The sequence below is a fragment of the Crotalus tigris genome, unplaced genomic scaffold (assembly GCF_016545835.1).
Source record: "Crotalus tigris isolate CLP2741 ecotype Arizona unplaced genomic scaffold, ASM1654583v1 scf7180000024349.2157984, whole genome shotgun sequence".
NCBI classification, from domain to species: Eukaryota; Metazoa; Chordata; class Lepidosauria; order Squamata; family Viperidae; genus Crotalus; species Crotalus tigris.
The window spans coordinates 181952-204136 of record NW_024100518.1 but is presented as its reverse complement, the minus strand read 5'-3'; the positions used below and the strand labels follow the sequence as shown (position 1 = coordinate 204136).

Here is a 22185-nt window from a genome sequence, read left to right as displayed (position 1 = left end):
CTGCTTTTTATTGTTCACAAAATAGCTAGATTGATGAATGATTCCTTATTAAATGAGAGTGAAGAATTAAGTGAGGTGCCACAAAGTTTAGTTCTGAGCTCCCTAATTGTCAACAATTGTATTAATGGATTAAGAGGCAAATGGAAAGCTATCAAATTTTGTGAATGACATAAAACTGGATGGATTTGCTAATAATTTTAGAAGAGAGAAATAAAATTTAAAAAATGACCTTGAGGGGCTAATGACCTGAGCTGAGGGTAATCAAATGCAATTTAATTGTGTCAAATGCAAAGTTCTTCACTTAGGAAACAAAAGATCTAATAGTTAAGCAACCAGACTAGAAACCAGAAGGCTGTGATTTTTAACTCCTCTTTAGGCATGAAAGTTAGCTTGGTGACTTTGGACCAGTCACTATCCATCAGTCTTCCGGGGTTGTTAGTGTGGACAAAATACAGGAGGGAATATTAGGTATGTTTGCTGCCTTGGGTTACTTATAATATAATAATACAGGTTGGATAAAAACAAATATATAAAAAATAAGTAAGTATGGGTTGGATGACTGCAGACAGTTATTCACGCCCTAGTCATCTCACAGCTCAACCATTGTAATGTGCTGCACATGGAGCTACACTTGACAATCACTTTAAAGTTTCCAATGGTCCAAAGTGCAGGGACTGAGCTACACTGTTTGCCAGTATAATTCCAGGTATGATTCACAGTTCTGGTTATTTCCTATAAAGTCCTATGTGGTTAGGGACAGGTTATTTGAGGGATTGCCTACTTCCTATTGCTTTTGCCTAGTCAATGTGGGCCAACAGTGTTGGCATGCTCCAAGATCCCTTTTATTAAACAGTGTTATATTTTGGGACCCAGGAAACATGCCTTCTCCTTCTGGAACATGTCCTCTGGAAAGAGGTCTCCGCAAGATCAGGGTAGCTCCCATCCTCTTGGCATTCTGGAAAGTGACTGGAATGCCTTGTGGATGGATTTTGAATATGGTTTTCTTATGAGTGGCTAGACTTCCATCTTGTGCATTCATTTATATTTTGCTATTTTATTTTTATACTGCTTTGCTATATTATTATATTTGCTATGTTGTTTTGCTTTATTTCCTATATTGTGAAGTGTTCAGAGCCTGGGAGTTGGGTGATGCCAAAATCATCATTATCATCATCATACTACCCATCCCCTTTGTAATATTTGTGAAAAATATCTTGGAATAATAGCTGATTATGAACTGAATGTTAGTTAATGGTGAGTTCTGGATGCAAAAAATCCAAATGTAATTTTAGGATTGATTAGATAACGTCATTGACACAATGAACATTAATTTGGGAGATGGTGGAGGATGGGGGAGGCTGGCATTCTATGGTCCATGAGGTCATGAAGAGTCACACGATTTAGTGACTGAACAACAATTTTAAAATTTATCAATGTATGTACAGTTTTCAAACTTTAGGAAAATTTTATTTTATTTTTTGTTAAGTTTAAAACGTAATAGTTCTCCTTTATTTTGCTTCAATTCACCCCACTTGAAGTACTATGCCTAATTCTAGTTATTACACTTCAGAAGAGATTTGGGAAAACTGGAAAAACTTCTAAAAAGACTGTGAGGATGATAAGAGGACTAGAAACTAAGTTTTATGAAGATTGAAAATGCTCAGTATAATGGCACACTTATTCCAGAATGTAGAACAGTAATGGTGAACCTTTTAGAGACCGAGTGCCCAAACTGCAATCCAAAACCCACTTATGTATTGTCGGGTGTCAGGTGGGCATGGCTCATTGGGTGGGTGTGGCCCATTGGGTGGGCGTGGCCACAGTGGTTAACGACAGACTGGGTGGGACTAAAATGTTCAATCAATCAATTCCAACTTTGCAAGATATTTTTTTTCCCGCGAGAAGTTGAAAATGATTGATTGATTGAACCTTTTTTTTTTTGCACATGGCGGTGGAGGCCTAAAGGGAAAAGATTTTATAAAACCCAGCTGAAGACCTAGGACTGGGGCGACGGCGCGCTTGCCCACAGAGAGGGCTCTGCGTGCCACCTGTGGCACATGTGCCATAGGATTCGCCACCACGGATGTAGAACATAAATAAATGGATTTAAATTACTGGAAGGCAAATTCCAACTCAATGTTTTTTTTAAAATATAACAAATAAAAGTAGTTTAGAGTGGAACCCATTACTTGGAAAAGTTCCAGGCTTCCCTTTCATAGTTACATTCACTCAGAGATAAGATACTTCTCTGTCAAGAATGCTAACATTCAGTTTTCTATGCTAAATAAGGGATTGGACTCAATAGCTGAAGTGGCCATTTACAACTCTATGGTCTCTATTCTTTTCTGACTATATATAAAGAATCAGATTATTTTTTGATTAATAAGACATTTTGAGCAATGGTCAAATTTGCCTTATAGTATTATTTAACAGCGGGAGAGCAGACGTATTATATAACTTGCATGTCTGAGTGAACTGAGGGCCGAAGAAAAGAAATCTCATTTTCAGAAGCTGTGGAGTGAGACACCTATGCGTTAATCTGGTGATGGCAATATTTCTCACTCCTCTGATTCAGCATTTGAACAAATACGCCCACTTGCTTCCAATGTCACAGTTTAATGGAAATTATGTGGGAACCATAACAAAATCACAGACAATCCAAACCTGCTTGAGGTCAAATGTAATTTCAAGACTGAAATTTTACTTGCTTTAAAAGAGTGGCGGCTAAGCTGAAATTCCAGTAAAATTTCTTGGCAATGAACTTAACAGAGGAAGCATAAAACCTTACATTCACTGAGCCATTTATTGGGATCCAACATCAGATACTGTTTGGTCACTTCCAGCTCTCTCATTAACCACTCATATTTGGCCTTGACCTCTGCAATTCGCTGCTGTCGATGCTCCAGGATTTTTAGCTTAGCATTGTAGCAAATCACCTCCTACCCAGTAAGACATATGAGAAGAAAGAAAAAAAAAGAAAAGGATAAAAATGAGACAAAAACATTTCTCCAGTACAATTATTCTCTTTTGGTAGGAATCAGAAACACAATTAAGTTAAATAATGGAGAAACAGTTACACAAATAAACCCTGGACATTTAAGTGATGGTGAGTAATAATGTTATTGTAAACTGATACCATATTAAATCTAAATTTCCTCCCAAACGGAAACAATTTTTAAAAATTTTTTTTATTTTATTTTATTCACATTTTTATTTCACATCCTAAAACAATTACATTTCTGCAAAGAAGAAGGCTCATTATCAAGGTTACAATTCTAAGAGTGAAAGCAGAAGTTAAGATGAAATGTATTATTCTCACTCCCATGGTTCCTGGGAGGGGGCATTTGTAAGAGAAAATTACTGGGGAAAAGACTCAATTTAGACCTGAATGGATCTGAAACTAGGAGTGAGTCACTAGAGCAAAGAACAGTCTTTCCGGACTATTCACCGTAAATAATTGCCCTCCATTCATTATCTTTGACAAGTGATCAGGACTATGGATTTATCACCATACCATGAGCTATAGATTTTGAAATTTTATAGGTGTATTGCAATCTTTGGTTTTAAGAATTAGAAAACAAAACCTTTATCCTTCAATTTACATTACACAGGGATATATCTAGTCTAAAAGAGATGGTATACTGAAAGCTTTTGAACCAGGGTTTCCTCCAATGCAGACACAAAGCTCTCTTCCCTAGCAAGACTTTCACTGAAGATAGCAACTCCATGTATCCATCATTCTTATTCTGATGAATATAAATTTGATTCTGTGGACGTTGTTTCTTTGTGTGTATAGAAGTGAAAATGGACTTGTGGATCAAATGGGGGGTGTGTGAGTACAGGTAGTCCTTGACTTATGAGCATTCATTTAACAACTGTTCAAAGTTATGATGGCCCTGAAAAAAATAACTTATGATTGGTCCTCACTGCAACATCCCCATGGTCACATGATCAAAATTTGGGCTCTTGGCAACCGGCATGTATTTAAAATGGTTGTAGTGTCTGGGGTCTTGTGATTGCCATTAGTGACCTTTGCAATGGGCTTCCGACAAGCAAAATCAATAGAGGAAGCTGGATTCACTTAACTACTGCAACAAAAAAGTCATAAATACAACAATCACATCATTTAGAGATAGAAGTTCCAGTTCCAATCATGATCATAAGTTGACAGCTACCTGTATAGTTGCTGAGGCAAAGTCAAGTCATTATTTCTTGCAACATACTACCTTTATTTTTTTTTTAAAATGTTTCTTACAAGAGGGATCTTTGGTATTTTCTGAGTGGATTTGACTGCAAAGGTTACATAAATACAAATAAGTATCAACACTGCTTCCAGAAAGCTTCATGTACAGCAGTGTTTCCCAAACTTGACAATTTTAAGGCACGTGGACTTCAACTCCCAGAATTCCACAGCCAGCAATGCTGGCTGTGGAATTCTGGGAGTTGAAGTCCACATGCCTTAAAATTGTCAAGTTTGGGAAACACTGATGTACAGCAAAACATCATCGTTCTTAGCAGAATCCCCACATCTCTTTTAGGAATTGTTTTTATTGAGTCTTGTGGGTTCTATTTGAATTTAGGCAGGGATCATGTCTACTTTACTGGATGTATTTTAAAGAGTGATTTGCAAATGTAGCTAAAAGCATCTACAAATAAAAGTACAGCAATTTAAAACCAGTATCTGTGCTTATTAAAAAAAATATATATTAGGATGGCCTCACATTGTTATCCCCCATCCGCCGTCGCTGGAGCCGTTCCACATCATCAATTTCATAGACTTTGATTTCAAAGGGCTCCCCCATCCCTCTCTGGGCACTTCGCAGGGGTCCATCTACCCATCGTATGGCTGGGTTGGTAGGCTTCCTTATAGGAGATGTAGTGTCAAGTGACAAAGCTGGAATGAGTCTCCGTCTCTGAGAACCTAAACAATGTTAAGTTGTAAAGTGTTATAAATGGACAAACCTCTAATACTGTTGTATTATACCCATTCCAACCAATAATTCAATATAACACGACAAATCTACAAGCGCTTGCATATAATCATTGTAACATGACATTTCTCTCTTACAAAATGCAGGTAGTACGACAACAAAGGAGTGCAAAACCTCATATGAAACCTTTATTTAAAGGATAATTGAGAGCAAGGAACCATTGCAGATAACTTTTGTTTGCAAGGTGATTGTTCATTTCATAACACTATAGATGAGATTAAAATTCCATTTCATTCAATCTCTGAATTTTTTTGAAATATCCAGGAAATCAAGAAATGGGTAGCTTTTTATCTCCTGTTTATTCTATGCAAAAGAAAAAAAAATCAAAGTTACAAATCATGTAGTTCTTATTTATTAAACCAAGCTCATTTTACATATATGTTCACATAATGTTATAAGATAAAATCATTAACATTTAAGTGAACTTACTTAAAAATGGGGAAGGGAAATACACATATAGCTCAATTTTCTAAGTAGTTCTCCAGATGGACTCTTAGTAGTAAAATACTTGCCGCTCAGATTTAGAAAAGTGACTTCTTCTGACTATTGTATAATTAATAGACATTGAGCTTCCTTCCAATGTTGCAGTATGCAAGTTTTTGCAACTCTAAAAATATGTGATGTGTATTTCTATTCTACTCCTCCTAGTTTTTCAACCATTCATATATAATTTAAATGCTAAGCAATGAAAAAAGAATATTTCAGAATCAAGTTAATATAAAAATTAACTTCTAGACAGCAGCTGACCAGCTTTGTCTGATCTTGGAAAAAAGTCACCTAGTGACTTTCATGGCAGACTACCAAGAAGTACCAAGAATATAGATTAAACTTGCAACATGAAAAAATATCCCCAAAAAAGTAGTGGAAACCACTTTTTTTTCTCTCATGCCCCCCATGGATCTGCCCATGAAACTGCTAAGAAAAAAAAGCTTGCATTAAAAAAGACTACTTTTTAGTAAGAGAATCTGGACATTATGTTGAACCAATGATGCATTTTGAGCAGCACATCTCCAACAATGAGTACAGAGCATCAACTGTTTCTTTAAAAGTTCCACAGGTTTCCAATACATATGAAATAACTGTTGAAAATCTATTATAATCCAACCCTATGGGAAACTGCAAAAATATCTGTGCTATTGTGGTTAACATTGCAGTCTACAAGCATTCCTCAACCTGGTATCCTTCAAATGTTAATTATAATTACTAGAATTCTTACAGGAAATATTTCCCATCACACACAGAAGAGTTCCAAATACACAAGATTTAAGCATGTGCAGCACAGATGTCAAACTCGTCGCGTCACGTGAGGTGTTGCGACGTATCGTGACTTTTTTTGCATTGCTGGGTGGGTGTGGCCTCCATATGATGCAACCAGCCCACAGGCCGGCAATTTGACACCCCCGATGTACAGTGTGAATCTTCTCCCATGTAACAGGTTTAAATGATTTATCTCGTAGTCCTCACTAAAACTTTTGGTGCCCAATATACTTAAAAAACGGGAAAGGTGAATGTAACAATCTCAATAAAATAATACATACTCCAATGTTAGTATTTATTCTTGACAATAAAGCCAATAAATGGAAAAAAATAAAAATTGGGGGAAATTAGTAATACCCTACATTTGGCCAATTCAAAACGCAGGCATAGACCAAATAAAAATCTAACAATCAGCAAGTTAAGACGGTTTGATCCAGCCATGATGATAGATGAGTTAGTGCCCCTAACACAACTGGAATCTTTAAAGATTACTGTGTATGGCAATTATTCCCCATATCTGAAACTGATTTTTTTTTTCTACTTTTGGAAGGCTTTCATGCTTCAAAGAGAAATCAGGCTTTCTCAGATAAGGAACCCAATGAGTTTGAGTTTGTTTGGAGCATGACAAAATAAAATTCAAGAGCAGGTATCATGCTACACCAGAATAGTTTTTGAAAAAGAGTGAAGTTACGATTATAATTTTAGACCTCCAATTTGTAGATCACACCAGCAGATCATCAAAGAAGAAAAAAGGTTTGTTTCAAAAGTACACTGCTGTTTTGACAAGGGCACTGTGACACAAGAAGTTTCAGGTACGGCATGAATTGAGAAGAGTCTAATCTTTAATACTGTAGGTGACAGAGAAAAGAAAAAGAAGGGAAGCAGTTTGTCTCCTTGTCTTAGGGCAAGTGGCCTGAGAACTATATTTGCTTCTCTAGCTTAACATAGGGAGAAAAAAAATTATAGATGCCTTTAATCTCTAGCTGAAGGCTATTGCACTCACAGTCTGAAGAGAGATTAAGATAATTTTACCAGGGGAGTCTTTAAATTATATCTATTAGTTGTTAAAAGTTACTCTTATACCAGTGAAAAAGAGAACACTGTAAGCACACATATTATTTTTAATTCAAAATAATTTAAGAGCGTTTCAGAATATGCTCACTTAATTTAAGCATAAATTTCTACCAAGCATTGCCAATTTACCATGCAATTCTGAAAAAAAAAACTATTTGTAATCAGTTGACTAAATCAGTTCTTTATCCCTGCATGTATGTAAACAGGCTCATACTGTATATGCATGCAATGCCAAGTAATCATGTTATAGAGTAAATTTAGAAGGATACTTGGGAAAACAGCATATAATAGATAAGAATAGAGATTTTGGAGAAAAACACCTTGTTCTTGTTAAGGTCTTTCGCTTTTTGTGGAGAGGAGTTTATGTACATTTTCTGCTACAAATTGAAGAACAGCTCAAACTGAAATGAAATAAATGTTTTCTCCAGAAGAGAACAATAGATAGAAGGGTAGTTAAGTAGAGGAAGATTATTCTGCTTCATCATTCATCCATTTCAGAATTTTAACAGCTGTAATAAAACTCTGTTCTATTTTCTTCAAAGCCAGTCAACTACCTTTGTGAACTCTGCTGAGCAGAATCCTGTGTATATATATTTGGGTTCCACCTTTTGAACCACATTTGCAAATATTTATTCCTGTGGCTGAAGGCAAAGAGTAACAATTGTGGGAAGCTAAGAAACCATTCCCAACTTCTTATAGTGATAGTGATCTGAAACTCAATCCAATTTAAGTAAGTTGGTTAACAAGCTGATTAGTTAGACACTATGTATACAGTGAGATTTAAGGAAAATCTGCTGCTTCAGAATTTCTCTGCTTAGAAAGGATTAAAAGGAACAAAGCCCTTTAAAATTCAGTAGTGCTTACTCCTAAGTAGACAAAACTCTCATGGCTTATCTGTTTTGCTTAAGATGGATCATTAATATTATTACTCCATGGAAATTCAGAATCAGAATCCACAGAAATTCACAATAATACAAAAAGAGATTTTCTGCATAATTCAAAAAGTGTCCAGTTGAACACATACTGTACATATAAAGAGGCTGAATTGGGATAAAACTACACTACCTTTACTACACCAAACAAGTCTGAAGAATACATAAAGTGATATAGGAAGGTTTGCAAAGACTGTAATGCATTGATAGATAGAACACCAGGAGATGTGAGAAGGTTCTCATCCATCAGTGTGTCTATTCATAAAATAATATGAGCCATACCAGAAATAATATGAGCCATACCAGACAGTTCTCCTACTGCAACTCTAAAAATATAAAAAGGGGCCTGTTTGTTTTCAGTTTCCAAAGTTATATAGCTCCAGTGGGCAAATTGCCCATGAGGAAATTTCATTTAGTGGCCTAACCTGATTGACTGTAATTTCTACCACCTGTTTCTGAGAGGATCAAGTAATTCCTTTAGGTGATCTCTTTTGGTCAAGGTCTAGCCAGGCAAGAAATGTAACAATAAATAATGTGATCATTGCAATGCAGCTATAGGACCATAACTAGAAGCCTGTTACATGGATTAAATATCACGTAGTAAAAGGAGAAGAGGAACATAGTTAAATCTGCATTGGCACGTAAGTTTACAATTCGTGTCTTTCCATACTATGCAAAAATACTGCATAGCAAATCTGATATAGCATGTGTGTATTGTCATGTTAGAAAATTAAAGAATTCAGAAATACATATTTTTCTCTTGGGACAAAATGACATATATTGAAAAACAGAAGGTTCAAGTTACTTCGAACTCTTGTATCTTTTACCTGCCCTGTATGTAATCCGTCTACAAAGAGTGAAGCACTTTGAAATGTTTATAGTTGTATTAATGAACTGTTGAATATTTGTTTCAAAGTGTCGATATATTTTTACTTCAAATAGGGATTTTAAATTCCTATGTGTTCAGCAGAAAATGATACATAGCTGCATTTGTCTTATCTTGGAAAGCTTAAGCAGGGGGCAACTGTCAGTACTTGAATTGGAGACCACTAGGAAATCCCGAGCTCGTTGGAAAGACAGCCCCCCCTGCCTCCCCCAAGAACTCTTCAAATATATCTCAGAAGAAGAGAGGGGCACACTGTTGTCACACTGTTGTCAGGCAAATTCTTATGTTTCATGCCATCTGCATGAATGAAATATGGCATAATATCAGCATTGGTAGAAGGACAGAGCTGCTGCCTTCCAACAGTGTTAGAACTTTATTCCATTTTTCTCCTGTGACTTCACAAGTTACTGAGGAACCAGTAGGAAAAGGATGCTGACCATTGTCTTGAACCTGATATGTTATTGATGACATATATTATTGCTATGGCTATGGCTCAGCCAGGGTAGCAACTTATTATTATACAATAATAAAGAAATAATAGAAAATAAACCTGGTTTTGAATAAGGATGGCTGTTTTTTGATGAATCAACGATAATATTGATATATATAATTCCTTTATTATGGAAGTACTTAGCATGGCAAAAATATATGGTTTGAGTCTGAGTAATAGCATTAGTCCTTTCACTGGGGTGAATTCTGAGTAAAACCCAGAAAATCATCAACGCAGTAATCAACATTTTCATTTCAATCGATTTGCCAAGGGCAAATTTTTTATTTGTGCCAGTTAGTCCATCCAGCCAGGCACATCTCTCTTGCAACTGCTCTGCCTGCCTTCATTAATTTTAAGGCCTGTAAATGAGCCCTACTGTCAGGAAGGAGCCCCTTGCTAAACATGGCAGACTGACAAGTAATTTGGGAGAAGTCCCAGAGAAGGCGGTGGTAACAGCAGGCAGTGCCCAGTACTCCAGCCTCCCAATGGTGGTTCTTTTCCCCAAACATTTCTCTTCAGTGAGGCTGGATTTCAACTCATGATTGCTCTGCCAGCTGTCTGATGTTTATGTATGCAGAAATTAGTTTGAGCTGATGATTGGCCTAAGCACGCTAAATGTTTTCCTTTAGTGAATTAATAATATTCTTCTTTTCTTGTCCTCCGAAAGATAAAGCAATTCTGACATGCTAGTCATAATTATATTCCTTTAAGTAAATCCAAGCAAGCTAAGCCATTAAAATTTGCTTTTAAATGGTCAAGCACTGCCCAACTCAACCAAGTTATATCCCATGTAACTTTCCACATTACTCCATTGTTACTTCCTCTATTAAAACATGACTGTATTCATGAGGTTAAAAAACGTGGTAGTTAAGTGTGTAAAAAGGATTCATCTTTTCAAAACTCTCTATCTTTCCCTCTCTCCCTCTGTGTGTGTGTGTGTGTGTGTGTGTGTGTGTGTGTCTGTCTGTCTGTGAGATAGAGAGAGAACAATACCCCAAGCACAAAGACATGTTTGGATCTCATTTTACCATTTCTGCATCCTGTTCAGCTTTCAAGTTTAAAAAGGTCCCTAAGCACACCGATGCAATATGGTCTTCTACAATATGAATTTCACTAGAAATGTAAACCTATCCCCCTGTATTATGAATTACCACCTCAACTGTCATTGTCATTAGTTGTGATGAAGGAACAGCTTGATGCTGTTTGGTTCAAGAGGATCTTGGTTTTAAAACCAAATACCACATGTTGTCCAGTGCAAAGCCAGTCATCATTCTTTTACTTTCTGATTCATCTTAAACAGGAGTGAAATTCAATTTTTTTTAGAGCTGAGAAGAAATTACATACTTGATTAGTTCAGCATTTGTATTTTTGCATCATCTGTCAAGACTTGGGAACTTAATACTCTGCATAACATATTTCTTCACTCACTATCCTATAGATCTTTTGGATTGCAACTTATTAATTCTAGGTTAGAAATTTTATAGATTCAATTATAAAAATCTCAGAAGAGAAAATATTTCCTATACTGTGGATATCTGAGTTTTTGAACATATTGTATTATTGCTTTTCTGATATCCAAAAATCACAAACCTGTGAAATAAATCATCAAAAAAAGAACAAAGGGGAAAACTCATACAGTCTGGTTTTTAAAATAAATAAATAAATAAAGTATTTCCTCTTAAATAACTAACAAACCTGATTTTCAGAGAGCAATCGAAGAACTTTTTACGCCATTACAAGTGGAGCTGGCGAGTAAATCAGTTCCTTGTAATTTCCTCTGGATAAGAACTTGAGACTGCCCACAAGTGCTCCAGTTATTTGCTCCTTGTGAGGAAATTGCACACAGCAGTCTCTGGTGGGTTTAAAACTTTTGGAGATGAGAAAATCCCATCTTCCTTCAAACCATAATTGGCAACTTCCCAGTCTGGTCATCAGCCTTGGATCCTCCCAACCGAAGACTAACCAGGTACAACCCTGCTTAGATTTTTGAGGTAAGTTCGGATGGCTAAATGTGTTTAGTTCAATAGATTGTTTCCATTGTCTCCTGCACAGTATATTATATAGACTAAGTGCGTTTAGTAGTATAGGCAGGAAATTTAAAAGTTTTGCTTGAAGAGAAAATGTGGCTGGAACCCAGAAGGGCACATAGCAATGGTGGGATTCAGCCGGTTCGCACCACTTCGGCAGAACCGGTAGCTAATTTTTTGTTGCCCAGCCCAGAATGGACTTCTGGAAGCAGCATCCACAAGAGAACTGGTTGTTCACATATCTGAATCCCACCACTGGCACATAGTATAACTTAATTGCGTTCGTGCACCCTCTCCTGCATTTCAGAACCCATTTCAGCTTGAATCAGTTTATGAACACAGTTTTTGTTAAGATTTGTTTAAAAAAAAAAAAGTCATGTTTAACCATACTACTCCAACTGGAAAACTCAGAACTGGAGTCTTTCTGAAAGCAGATATTCCATATAAACGTTCGTATGCTTCTATAGCAATGATCTTGAGCTAATTTTGAGTTTCTCAATTTCACTGGCTAATCACCCCAATGAATCAACCAATCAACCAACCAGCAGGCAGGTCTGAATAACTCTATGGCGTTTTCTCTTTCTGTAATAAGCTGTTTTCTAGACTGGACATAAAAATCCAGGTCTTGAAATATCAAGCACTCCTCTTTTCTGTACTGCCTTGCCCTAAATTAGTTTTATCGTCAATAATGAATTATTATTGAGGCAAACCAAGTCCTTTGATCGGCCTGTAAAAATTGGACATGAGTGCCTAATTTATAAAAAGAAAATAATATCTATGAGAGGGAGGAGATAATGACATTTCTGCATAGTTTTTGAAAGCTGTTTCAAATTATATTTATTGGATGCTCAGGTGCTTGCAAAGAGTTGAAAATATCTTGAGGGACAGGAATTGGAATCCAATAAGTAACATATTGGAAAAATCCAAAGCATATGTGATGGTTGTTAAGAGCTTGAGTGATACCTTGATACATGTGAAAAACTTAATTGTAGGTCTGCTTCAGTTACAGTTTTATCACTTTTTTCTTCCAAAGTTTATGTTTAACAATGACATAACTGAAAACAGAATATGCATAATAAGCAAGTGTACTTTTTGTAAAAAGGCTTATGTTTATATCAGTTTAGATTGAAGGGTACTTCGGCAGATATGTGTTGAAATGTAATAATATGACATCAAAATACTGACACACACACACTCACCATGCTACGCCAGTTACTTTGCAGCTACCCACTGCTTCTTACCACCATATTACTTTCTTGTGGTAAACTGGCTGCTTTGCTTTCTTCTCCAACCTTTGCTGCAATTTACCTCTAGGATCAGAAAGCAGATTCCCTCCCCTCCCCACTTATAATTCTTTGATCAGCAGACACATTTTGTGTAGAAGCAAAGAAGCCTGTAGATGGTTTAATACAATCACTTCCCAAAATTTCTAAAAAAAAAAAAGTAACAAAAAGCATTACATGACATTTTAGTTTTGCACTACAGCAATAATACTATAGTTCAGTGGTGGCAAACCTATGGCACGGGTGCCAGAGGCGGCACTCAGAACCCTCTCTGTGGGCATACGCGCCGTCGCCCCAGTCCTAGGCCTTCAGCTGGGTTTTATAAAACCTTTTCACTTTACGCCTCCACCGCCATGTGCAAAAAAAAAAAGAGGTTCAATCAGTCAATTTCAACTTCTCGTGGAAAAAAAAAGGTCTTGCAAAGTTGGAATTGATTGATTGAACTTTGTAGTCCCACCCAGTCTGTTGTTACCACTGCAGCCACACCCACTCAATGGGCCATGCCCACCCAATGGGCCACGCCCACCCAGCACTCGATGATGCATAAGTGGGTTTTGGGTTGCAGTTTGGGCACTCAATCTCTAAAAGGTTCACCATCACTGCTATAGTTTGACCACATTTCCTCCAGTATTATAAAGGAGCAATGAAGTCACACTCCTGTCTTCCATGATCATCTTCCCCCCCCCCCCAAATGCTCACAATTCATTTAGATATTTTGATTTTCCAAAGTCAGAGTGAGTATATAGCTCCTCTCAATATTATAAAGATCTCCCAAATACCGTATTTTCTGGCATATAAGACGACTTTCTAAAGCGCAGAAATTGGCGCCGAAATCAGGGGTCATCTTATATGCCAGAAATTACGGTAGTTTCCGGCGGATAAGACAACTTTCTAGGCATGGAAATCAGCGCCGAAGTCGGGGGTCGTCTCATACACTGGGTCACCTTATATGCCGGAAAATACGGTAGGTAATCATCCTTTAGCCCCTAGATCACTTTTCCATCTCAAAGGATCTCAGATATTGAATAATGCACTAACCAAAAGAAGAAAAAAAGTTTGAGGAGGAGGCAGTGAAACAAGAATAATTGTTTTCACGAACTGATGGAGCTTCAAAAAGTAATGGTGAAATTTAACAATGTTAGTGATTTGCTTAAAAGTCTTTGTGGCCATTTAGTGGGAACTGATGCCGATTCATATTGATCACGCCTGACAGCTAGCATTTCTGTTAATAATATTCATAAACCAGACAAGGTCACCTGACCTGAAATGAACGTATGTACCACACCATATTCATTATGGCAATGAGTATCCATGACAGCAAATCAGGTATGTTCCAGTGCTTCCTGATTTAAAAAAAACTCATTTTGCCAATCTTTTTATGAATTGATACAAATCAAGGGAAGGAGATCACTCTTGAAGAGGGAAAAAACTGAAGTACTGTACTACACTTCTCATCCAAATTCAGTGTAAACAGGCTCCTTTCCTTTGCAGCTCAGCTTAATCTTAGTCAATTCTGCAGTCATTTTTTGTTTTTATGATCTCATAAATCTGTTGACACAAAAAAGAATGTGCTTTCACCATCTATGCTATTTACTGTAGGGGGAAAAATACAAAGAAAATAGGCTGGGAAGAGATAGATTTTATCACTTCACAAACCAGTTTCAGGGAGGAGGGAAGAGCCTTTACCCTGATTTTTTTTTAAAAAAATATTTAATGCATTAACAATTAAATACAACTTGTTATCTGTAAATTGGAAACCAGTACAGAGAATTCAAAAGACTGGACCAAACAGCTACATTCTAAGGTTCAGGTTTAATCTTGCTTGCCCATTGCACATCATTTTCTTTGCACAATGCAATAGAGATGAACTTTACACATTATGCTGAAGATCAATAGATGCAAACTCTATCAGGGTAACAGGGCAAGTAATTCCCAGGGAGTCTGCTGCAAGGGACCTCAAAGGTCAAGCCATCCAAATTCCTGCATTATGCCTAGATTTGCTAGACCTAAACTGTCCTTGACAGATGCTTATTATGCTCTTCTAAACGTTATTGCCAGGATCTTACTCCATAAGAACAAAAATGTAATTGATCTATGTCAAGCAACAGAAATACATCCAATGTCAGAATAGCTGACACCGAATGCCTTCTTTTTGGTTGAGAATTGAGAACAAGGAGAACAGGGGATTGTGACATCAACATATGATGACCAGCCTTTTTTGTTTTACGAGTAGAATTATTGTAGAAATATGGCACTGTATTTTCTGTCCACCCAACTTTTTGTTCAGGAAAAAAAATATTCATTTACCTTCTAGACCAGACATGTGAAACACAAGCCCGGGGGCCAGATGCAGCACGTGAAGTGGTTTCATGTGGCCTGCGAAGCCATCCTGGAAACAGTAAGGGAACAGCCCCCGTCTGCCTTGGCCCTGGCTGGCCGGGAGCCAATGTACAATTTTATGGTGGCCATCTATGCTGAAATACATTCAGTCTTAGTTCCACAAAGCTGTCTGGAACAGTGAGGAACCAGAAGAACCTTGAGCAGCAGCCTTGAGGAAGTGGGGCTGGGCTTGATGCCATAGGTGCTCAAAGGCCAGGCTGGGCATTTGACCTCTCCTGCCCAGGGCTCCGGGCAGCCCACACCACCATCCAGCCCCCCCACATGGCCTGAGAGGAACAGTGAGGCTCCTCCAGTGGACCAAGCCTTGGCACTTGCCCCGGTCCCACCCTTCTGCCAGAGTCCCTCAGATCTGTCCCACTCCTGCCCAGGCCCACAGGTACCCTTGACGCGAACGATGTAGAGCTGGCCACACCCACCCAGTAGGCCACGCCCACCCTGGCCACACCCACCTGGCCCCAAGGGCAACCGCAATGCTGATGTGGCCCTCAGTGAAATTGAGTTTGACACCCCTGTTCTAGACTGTTATCTTCTAGGATCACGGGAAAGTAGCAAGCTACCCTAGGGATGACATTAATCTTGCCCTCCCCAATGAACTCCCTCCACAAGGGCACAATTACTCTGCATTTTAACATTCATCTTTGTTTGCTAATGTAGTAAACTCTCCTTGTTGAATGGCAGTTTCTTACAGATGATAATGCAACTGCAGCATGAGAGACTACTCAGGCTGATGCAGAGCCCCACCTCACTTCTTCCTACTAAGAAGCAATTACAAGTGGTGCCAATGGAGGATGTGCATTTGATGAGCCTCTCATCAAAGGCGGCTTGAAAACCATTTTCTGGAGGAAGGTGGTACAATGACGACTTAATACAGGAAAGGACTTTCCTCCAACAGAAGAGGAAAGGGCCACATTTCTCACTCCGTTCCATACTCTAAATCAGAGGTCCCCAACCTTTTGGGCACCAGGGACTGGTTCCGTGGAGAGAGGTTTGTCCGCGGACTAGAGGGTGTGTGGTTTTGTGTGCTGCCTGCATCTCGCGGATGGAGCTTTGCTTGTTTGTGCAGACGGTTGCTAGCATGCCACAGACCGGTACTGGTCCACAGACTGGGGGTTGGGGACCCCTGCTCTAAATGACACTGCTCTTTTTGAAAGGGAATTGATTGAAGAGTCTATACTGTACGTATTTAAGAATTTCTGGATTTCAACCAGTATGCTGAACTATGAATGAAATAAAGGTTTGATTTGATGTGAATTTACGCTGCTGGCAGAATACAGGAGCAAGCACGAAGTTTCTTCTTTGACAGAAGCCTCTGCATGTTAATCTACAGGGAGTCTTGTTTTGTGCTTAGGACTATTTGCCTGCAGGAAGCTAATAGCAGAAATGGGTTTTTTAACGTATTGCACAATGCTAATTCTCCATTTAAAAAGCCCACACTTTTGCCCATGTGCTTGGTCAATTATGTGCAGAATTATATTTTACATGCCAAATGTGGGAAAAGGCCCGTCCCTCCATTTGGTTTGAATTTGAACCACAATGGAATAACTAATTTCTCCCTCCCCAGGGCAACATCCTGATATGGAGTGGCGTCTCTATATATGCAGTTTATTTTTAAATCAGGTTCATTGTTGATCGCTGTATTGCTAAGTTTGTCCTCAGAAATAGGATCAGGTAGATCAAGATTTACCTAGTTTCATCCATTCATTCAAGCAGAAATCAAGTCGTCTGGTAGAAATTGACCAATGGATCATTGATGGATGTGATTTGATTGCTCTGGGAATAATTCAATGGTCTCTGAGTCAGTTTGGTGTAGTGGGTTAAGGCATTAGGCTAAAAACTAGGAAACTATGTCTTTGGTCACAAAGCCAGCTGGGTGACCTTGGGCCAGTCACTTTCTGTCAGCCCTAGGAAGAAGATAATGGCAAACCACTTCTGAAATACCTTGCCAAGAAGAAAATTAAAGATATCTAGAGAGGAAAGAATTGGGCACATTTCTTCACTCGACTGTCTTACTAGGAAATGTTTATTTCTTCTTTGCCCTTCTTTTATTAAGAAAGAAAGATCAGTTCTGAGTCACCATCATAATAATGTATGGGCATAATAATGTATGGGAAAACTTAGGCTGCTCTCAGAAATTAGACAATGAATAAAAAGAACATTTGGGGTTTATGTGATGGAATGTCTTTGGAAAATAGAGGAGATATTAAGACAGTTAAGGGAAAAAGCAAAGGCCAGTGCAGGAGATTTTTGACTCCAGGGAAGCAGCAGCAGAAGAAAATTAGAGTAACTTCCCTTAACCACACTAGGATAGGCTTTTTGATAGGCATTTAACATACAGTTGCATTTCTCTACTAGCAATAAAGATCTTTCCAGAAATCCAAGTGGTTCTTATTTCTTGAAAGCTTGACGGTTTATTAACATGTTTGACATCTCAGTCATATATAAACCCTAGCTCTAACCCTAACCCCATCTCTCAAATAAAACCACCCTATTTCCTTTGGTTACTATGAAAGACATTTAATGTGAATTTCATTTACTGAATGTCAACCATATTTTTGAAAGATTCTTGAACTTGTGCTCTTGGGATATGTTATGACAACAGCCCCATAGTAATTCCTAGTCAGCCCTATGATCAGAAATGATCAGAGCTGTTGTCTCAGCATACCTGAAAGGCACAAGGTTGGCAACAGTTGTTTTAGTAGACAATGTTTTGGTCTTCCTCAATGTATCACACAGAGTCTTCCAAGTAGGAAATTCCTTTTTCCCCCTCAGAAGAGACCCTTGCCTTGTTGAACTGCATCCACCCAAAGATGTGGGTGGTCCTGATCTGGGTGGTTCAAAATCTGGGTGGCCTATTAGCATTTTTTAAGTTCTGAAGACTTGCCTGTTTCCTAAGCATTAAGGCCAGCTAGGCAAGCACTGTTATGGATGGGATTTTCGGACTGGAATGTATTATTTACCTCAGGGCATCATGGGCTATTCTTTTTCATTACTGGGGTTTTTAAACCTTCGTATGCTACCCAGAGTCACTTCTGTGAGACAAGCGGCCATATAGATTGTCTTGATTAATTAATGGATTAATTTCTGGAAAAGACATTGTGTCAGAATGCAGCATCAGAGTTCTGTATTTATAATATAGGATCTATATACTCATATTTTGACTTTGTGCACTGCCACCATTAAGCATAATTCATTACTATTTTCTGTCATTGTTGAATGCTTACCTTGCCATGTGGTGCCAGTCTAACTTACTTGTAAGCTCAACTTTTTTTTGAGACACCCATCGAGGACATACCTGTATTTGAACGTTTTTTGGGGGTTTTAAGACTTCGGCACCTGCCGCTGATGGAGCTGCTGTTCTCACTCATAGAGTCTTGTGCAGAAGAAGTGCTTCCTGTGGCTTCACTGTCTCTGATCATGCTTTCATATCCACTGCTTCCTCCACTATGGTAGAACAGAGCTGTTTTCCCCATGGCTGGAGGAAGCTCCCCACTCAGGACACTGCTGTTGTCACTTCCGTGACCACTGCTGCAGCGATGAGGCTTCCTAGGAGGTGTGATCTTGCTGTATGGTGAAGGAAGCAGATGAACAGAGGGCTTCTTGTCTCCATGAATGCTGCTGCGTTCATCTGTGTCTGAGTTCCTGCACAGCTGCATTCCTCGGGTGCCAGCATTTCCTTGCAGCAGTTCTGAAATCCTCCCATTAACAGCTCTGAGCGGTAATTTGGAAGAAAGACCAGAGCCTCGGTTCCGGCTAAGAGACTGAGTTGACCAGGACATGTTCTTTCCATTTGGAGGCAAACTTGAACTCTGTCCCACAGACTGAGGAAGGGACTTGGTTGAAAAGCTAAGGGTTTTGGTGGTGGAAGCAGCCAGGCTTCGAGCCTTTGGACTTGCCAAAAGGAGTTTGCTCACAGCAGAGATCTTTGATTGACTGGCTTTTGGTGAAGCTCCTGCAGACTGGGAAAAGCCGGAGTTTGTTGGAGAGGATATTGCATTGCGGTTGAGGCTTCTGCTGGCTCTGGGCATGGTGGTGTCTTTTCCAATGTTCATCTTGGAGCTGACAGAAGATAGACTTTCTGCCCTTTCCAAAGACAGGCACTCGTAATGACTCCCATTAGACCTTCCAAGAGAATTGGTTCTGCTAGCCAACTGTTCTAGTTTTGCACTAAATAATTTACTGCTGCTATTGCTTCCACTCTCCATACTGGAACCTTTTTGTTTCCCACTTGGTTCGTCAGGAAAGCTAGCCAAAAAAGAGGGTGGTTGGTTGGAAGAGCTGCTGGTGCTACTGCTACAAGCATTGTGCTGGGGACTGGCTCTATTCTTCTGTTCAAGGCTAGATTTCCTCACAGGAGGTAATGGTGGTGTTCCTTTGGGGCGGGTTAGAACACCATGCTTGGGAGAAGCTATCTTTCTTTCCAAGCTAGCTTTCGATGTTTGGGATGACACAGAAGAGCTCATGCCACCACTCTCCTCTACGTAATGATAGGAAATGACATCCAGTTCCTCCAACTTGTTGTTCTTCCGGAATCCTCTGCTAAGGCTGCCATTTTTCAAACTTTCAGTAGAATGAAGGGGGCTGTGGGTTGCAGAGCCTGGCAGTCCCGTTTCACATTCATCTATCACCCTTCTTGGGTTTTCAGTTCCTGGTGAACTTGAAATCTCTCCACTGCTGCTACTGAACCTGTCGGCAGAATTTTGTTTCTTATTTTGGTCAGGTACTGTTTCAGCCTTGAGACCATGTTCATTTTTTGCACAATCTTCCCTCTTTAGCCAAGGATCATCAAATTTTAGGTCTTTTCTTGCATTGGATTCTTTTCCTTCGTGAAGATAGGGAGTTCTGGCTGATGATGATACTGATGCTATGGCTTCATGACCTTCTTGGGCCTTAAAAGAATTGACAGAAATACGTGGGAATACTGTAATGTTAGTCTTCATTGGAAGGAACCCTTCGCAACTGCTTACACTTGTAGTGTTTGATATTGTGACGGTAGTCTTTTCCAGGGCTGATATTTTACAGCTTCTGATGGGAGATAATTTATTAGTATTTCTGTCAACCCCTTCAGGTGACACAAACATATCCTCAGTACAACGGTTTTGCTTGTCATTTATGCAAACTGCTTTTGCAAGTTCAGAAGGAGGAGCTTCTGCCATTGCTTCTCCATGACCATAGCTTGCCTGTGCTATGAAACTGTGGCATGACTGTTCACCATCACTTCCAGTGCTCATTTCACTCAGCCATGAGCTAATAGAGGAACGTCTACTTTCAGCTTCTTCAGCTTTGTCCACCAGCCCCATTTTTGGAAGGGGTAGGAACTGGGTAATGCTTAGTTCAGAAATAGGAGCTGTGCTAGAGTAGCACTCAAGATCTTCACTAATACTGCTGATAATGCTAACCGGTCTAGACCCAGAAGCCAACGCTTGTACAGAACAATCACTGTTAAAACTGATGATACTTGTTGGCCGCCCATTTTCCAAAACTCCACTAATGGTCAGCTCTTCCACTAGGGTAAATACCAGCTCATCCTCCCCATTAAGTTCTAAGGGCTGCTGCACGGTGACCATAGTTGTGCTCAAAATCTCCTGCTTTGACTCTGGAGATAGGGATTCTTGTTGCTGCTCTGCTTTTTCAACCACCTCTGTGTAATCGATGTTGCCAGAAGAAAGTGACTTTTTCAAGATTTGAGGACTCATGCCAATGGGAGGGGTGCGGATCTCAGATTGCATTAGAGATTCACTGGATACCATACCCGAATCTTTGCTTAATGATGATGGTGGAGGGGCTGGGTTTGGCAATACCCCTTTCTGAGTATAAACTTTGCACCTCTGAGAAGGAGAAGCTGGTGGTTTGTAATCGGAGGCCTTTGAAAGGCTTGCAATACCAAGGCGCGGTGATCCCATTGGCCGTGGCTTATTTTCCAGGAAGCCACTGCTATTAAGGCTTTCTCGGCTGCTTTGCAGGTCTGTGCAGTGAGGTTGCTGAGAACTGTTAATCTGACTACTAGGACTACCTGTAACATTCCAATGGGCCTGAGGAGTGGAAATCTCATTAAGCATCCTACTGTGAACAGGGGAGTGACCTCCCTGAATTTGGCTGGCGGTAGCATTTAAGTTTTCCTTGGCATCTTTATCAGGTTCCTGGCAGACCACCAAGTCATCTTCCCTGCTTGGATCTGATGCACTACAGTGCTCTGTCTCTTGGCCTGATAAAGAACATTTAGTCACTGGGTCTGAGTTAAACTGAACTGGCAGTTCTTCAAAAAGAAATCCGTCTGTCTCTTCACTGCCATCAATGCAGTCTAATCTCTCTTGGAGTTCTGCAAATGTATTGCACTTCAAGCAATCTCTTTCAGGGGCTGTCTCATTCATGTCTTCCAACTTGCCTTCATTTTTAGCTTTCTGAAGAGCAGGAACTATAGGGACAAAATCAGGAGGGCCTTCATTATCAGTCAGCTCCTTGTCAGAAAGAGCTGTTCCATTAGGACCGACATAAATGACAGTGTCACATGACTGTTCACTGCTGGAAGAATAATCTGGATCACTTGACAAATGAAGAATTGGGAAGTCTGGATCAACAACATTCCGTGAATGGAAAGGTCTAAGTTGGGTTGGTCTCCTCATTCTCCCTTCTTCACAAGAGCTTTCTCCTCCAGAAGAGCTTGATGTATACTAGAAATCAGAAGAGGGATAAAGAGTTAGAAGTCCAGAAAATGCTTTCCAGAACCAATGCACTCAAGTAAGATGTGATATGTCTTCTAGTACTTGGGATGCCATTGCGTAATGGGGCCTCATTCAGGATAAGCCTTTCCCAATCTGATGCTCTCCAAATGTGTTGGAATAATAATT

General features: G+C 39.3%; 1 protein-coding gene across 1 annotated transcript in view; it reads right to left on the bottom strand.

Annotated features, from left to right (window-relative positions):
• Positions 1 to 22185, bottom strand: part of LOC120300699 (kinesin-like protein KIF26B) — a gene marked incomplete at its 5' end in the record, with an annotated part of 121150 nt that overhangs the window by 6782 nt on the left and 92183 nt on the right. Inside the window, 3 exons of the mRNA XM_039327024.1 lie at positions 2789 to 2939; positions 4722 to 4921; positions 18633 to 22008. Coding sequence (XP_039182958.1) covers positions 2789 to 2939; positions 4722 to 4921; positions 18633 to 22008 — 3727 coding nt within the window. The remainder of the gene's footprint in view (positions 1 to 2788; positions 2940 to 4721; positions 4922 to 18632; positions 22009 to 22185) is intronic.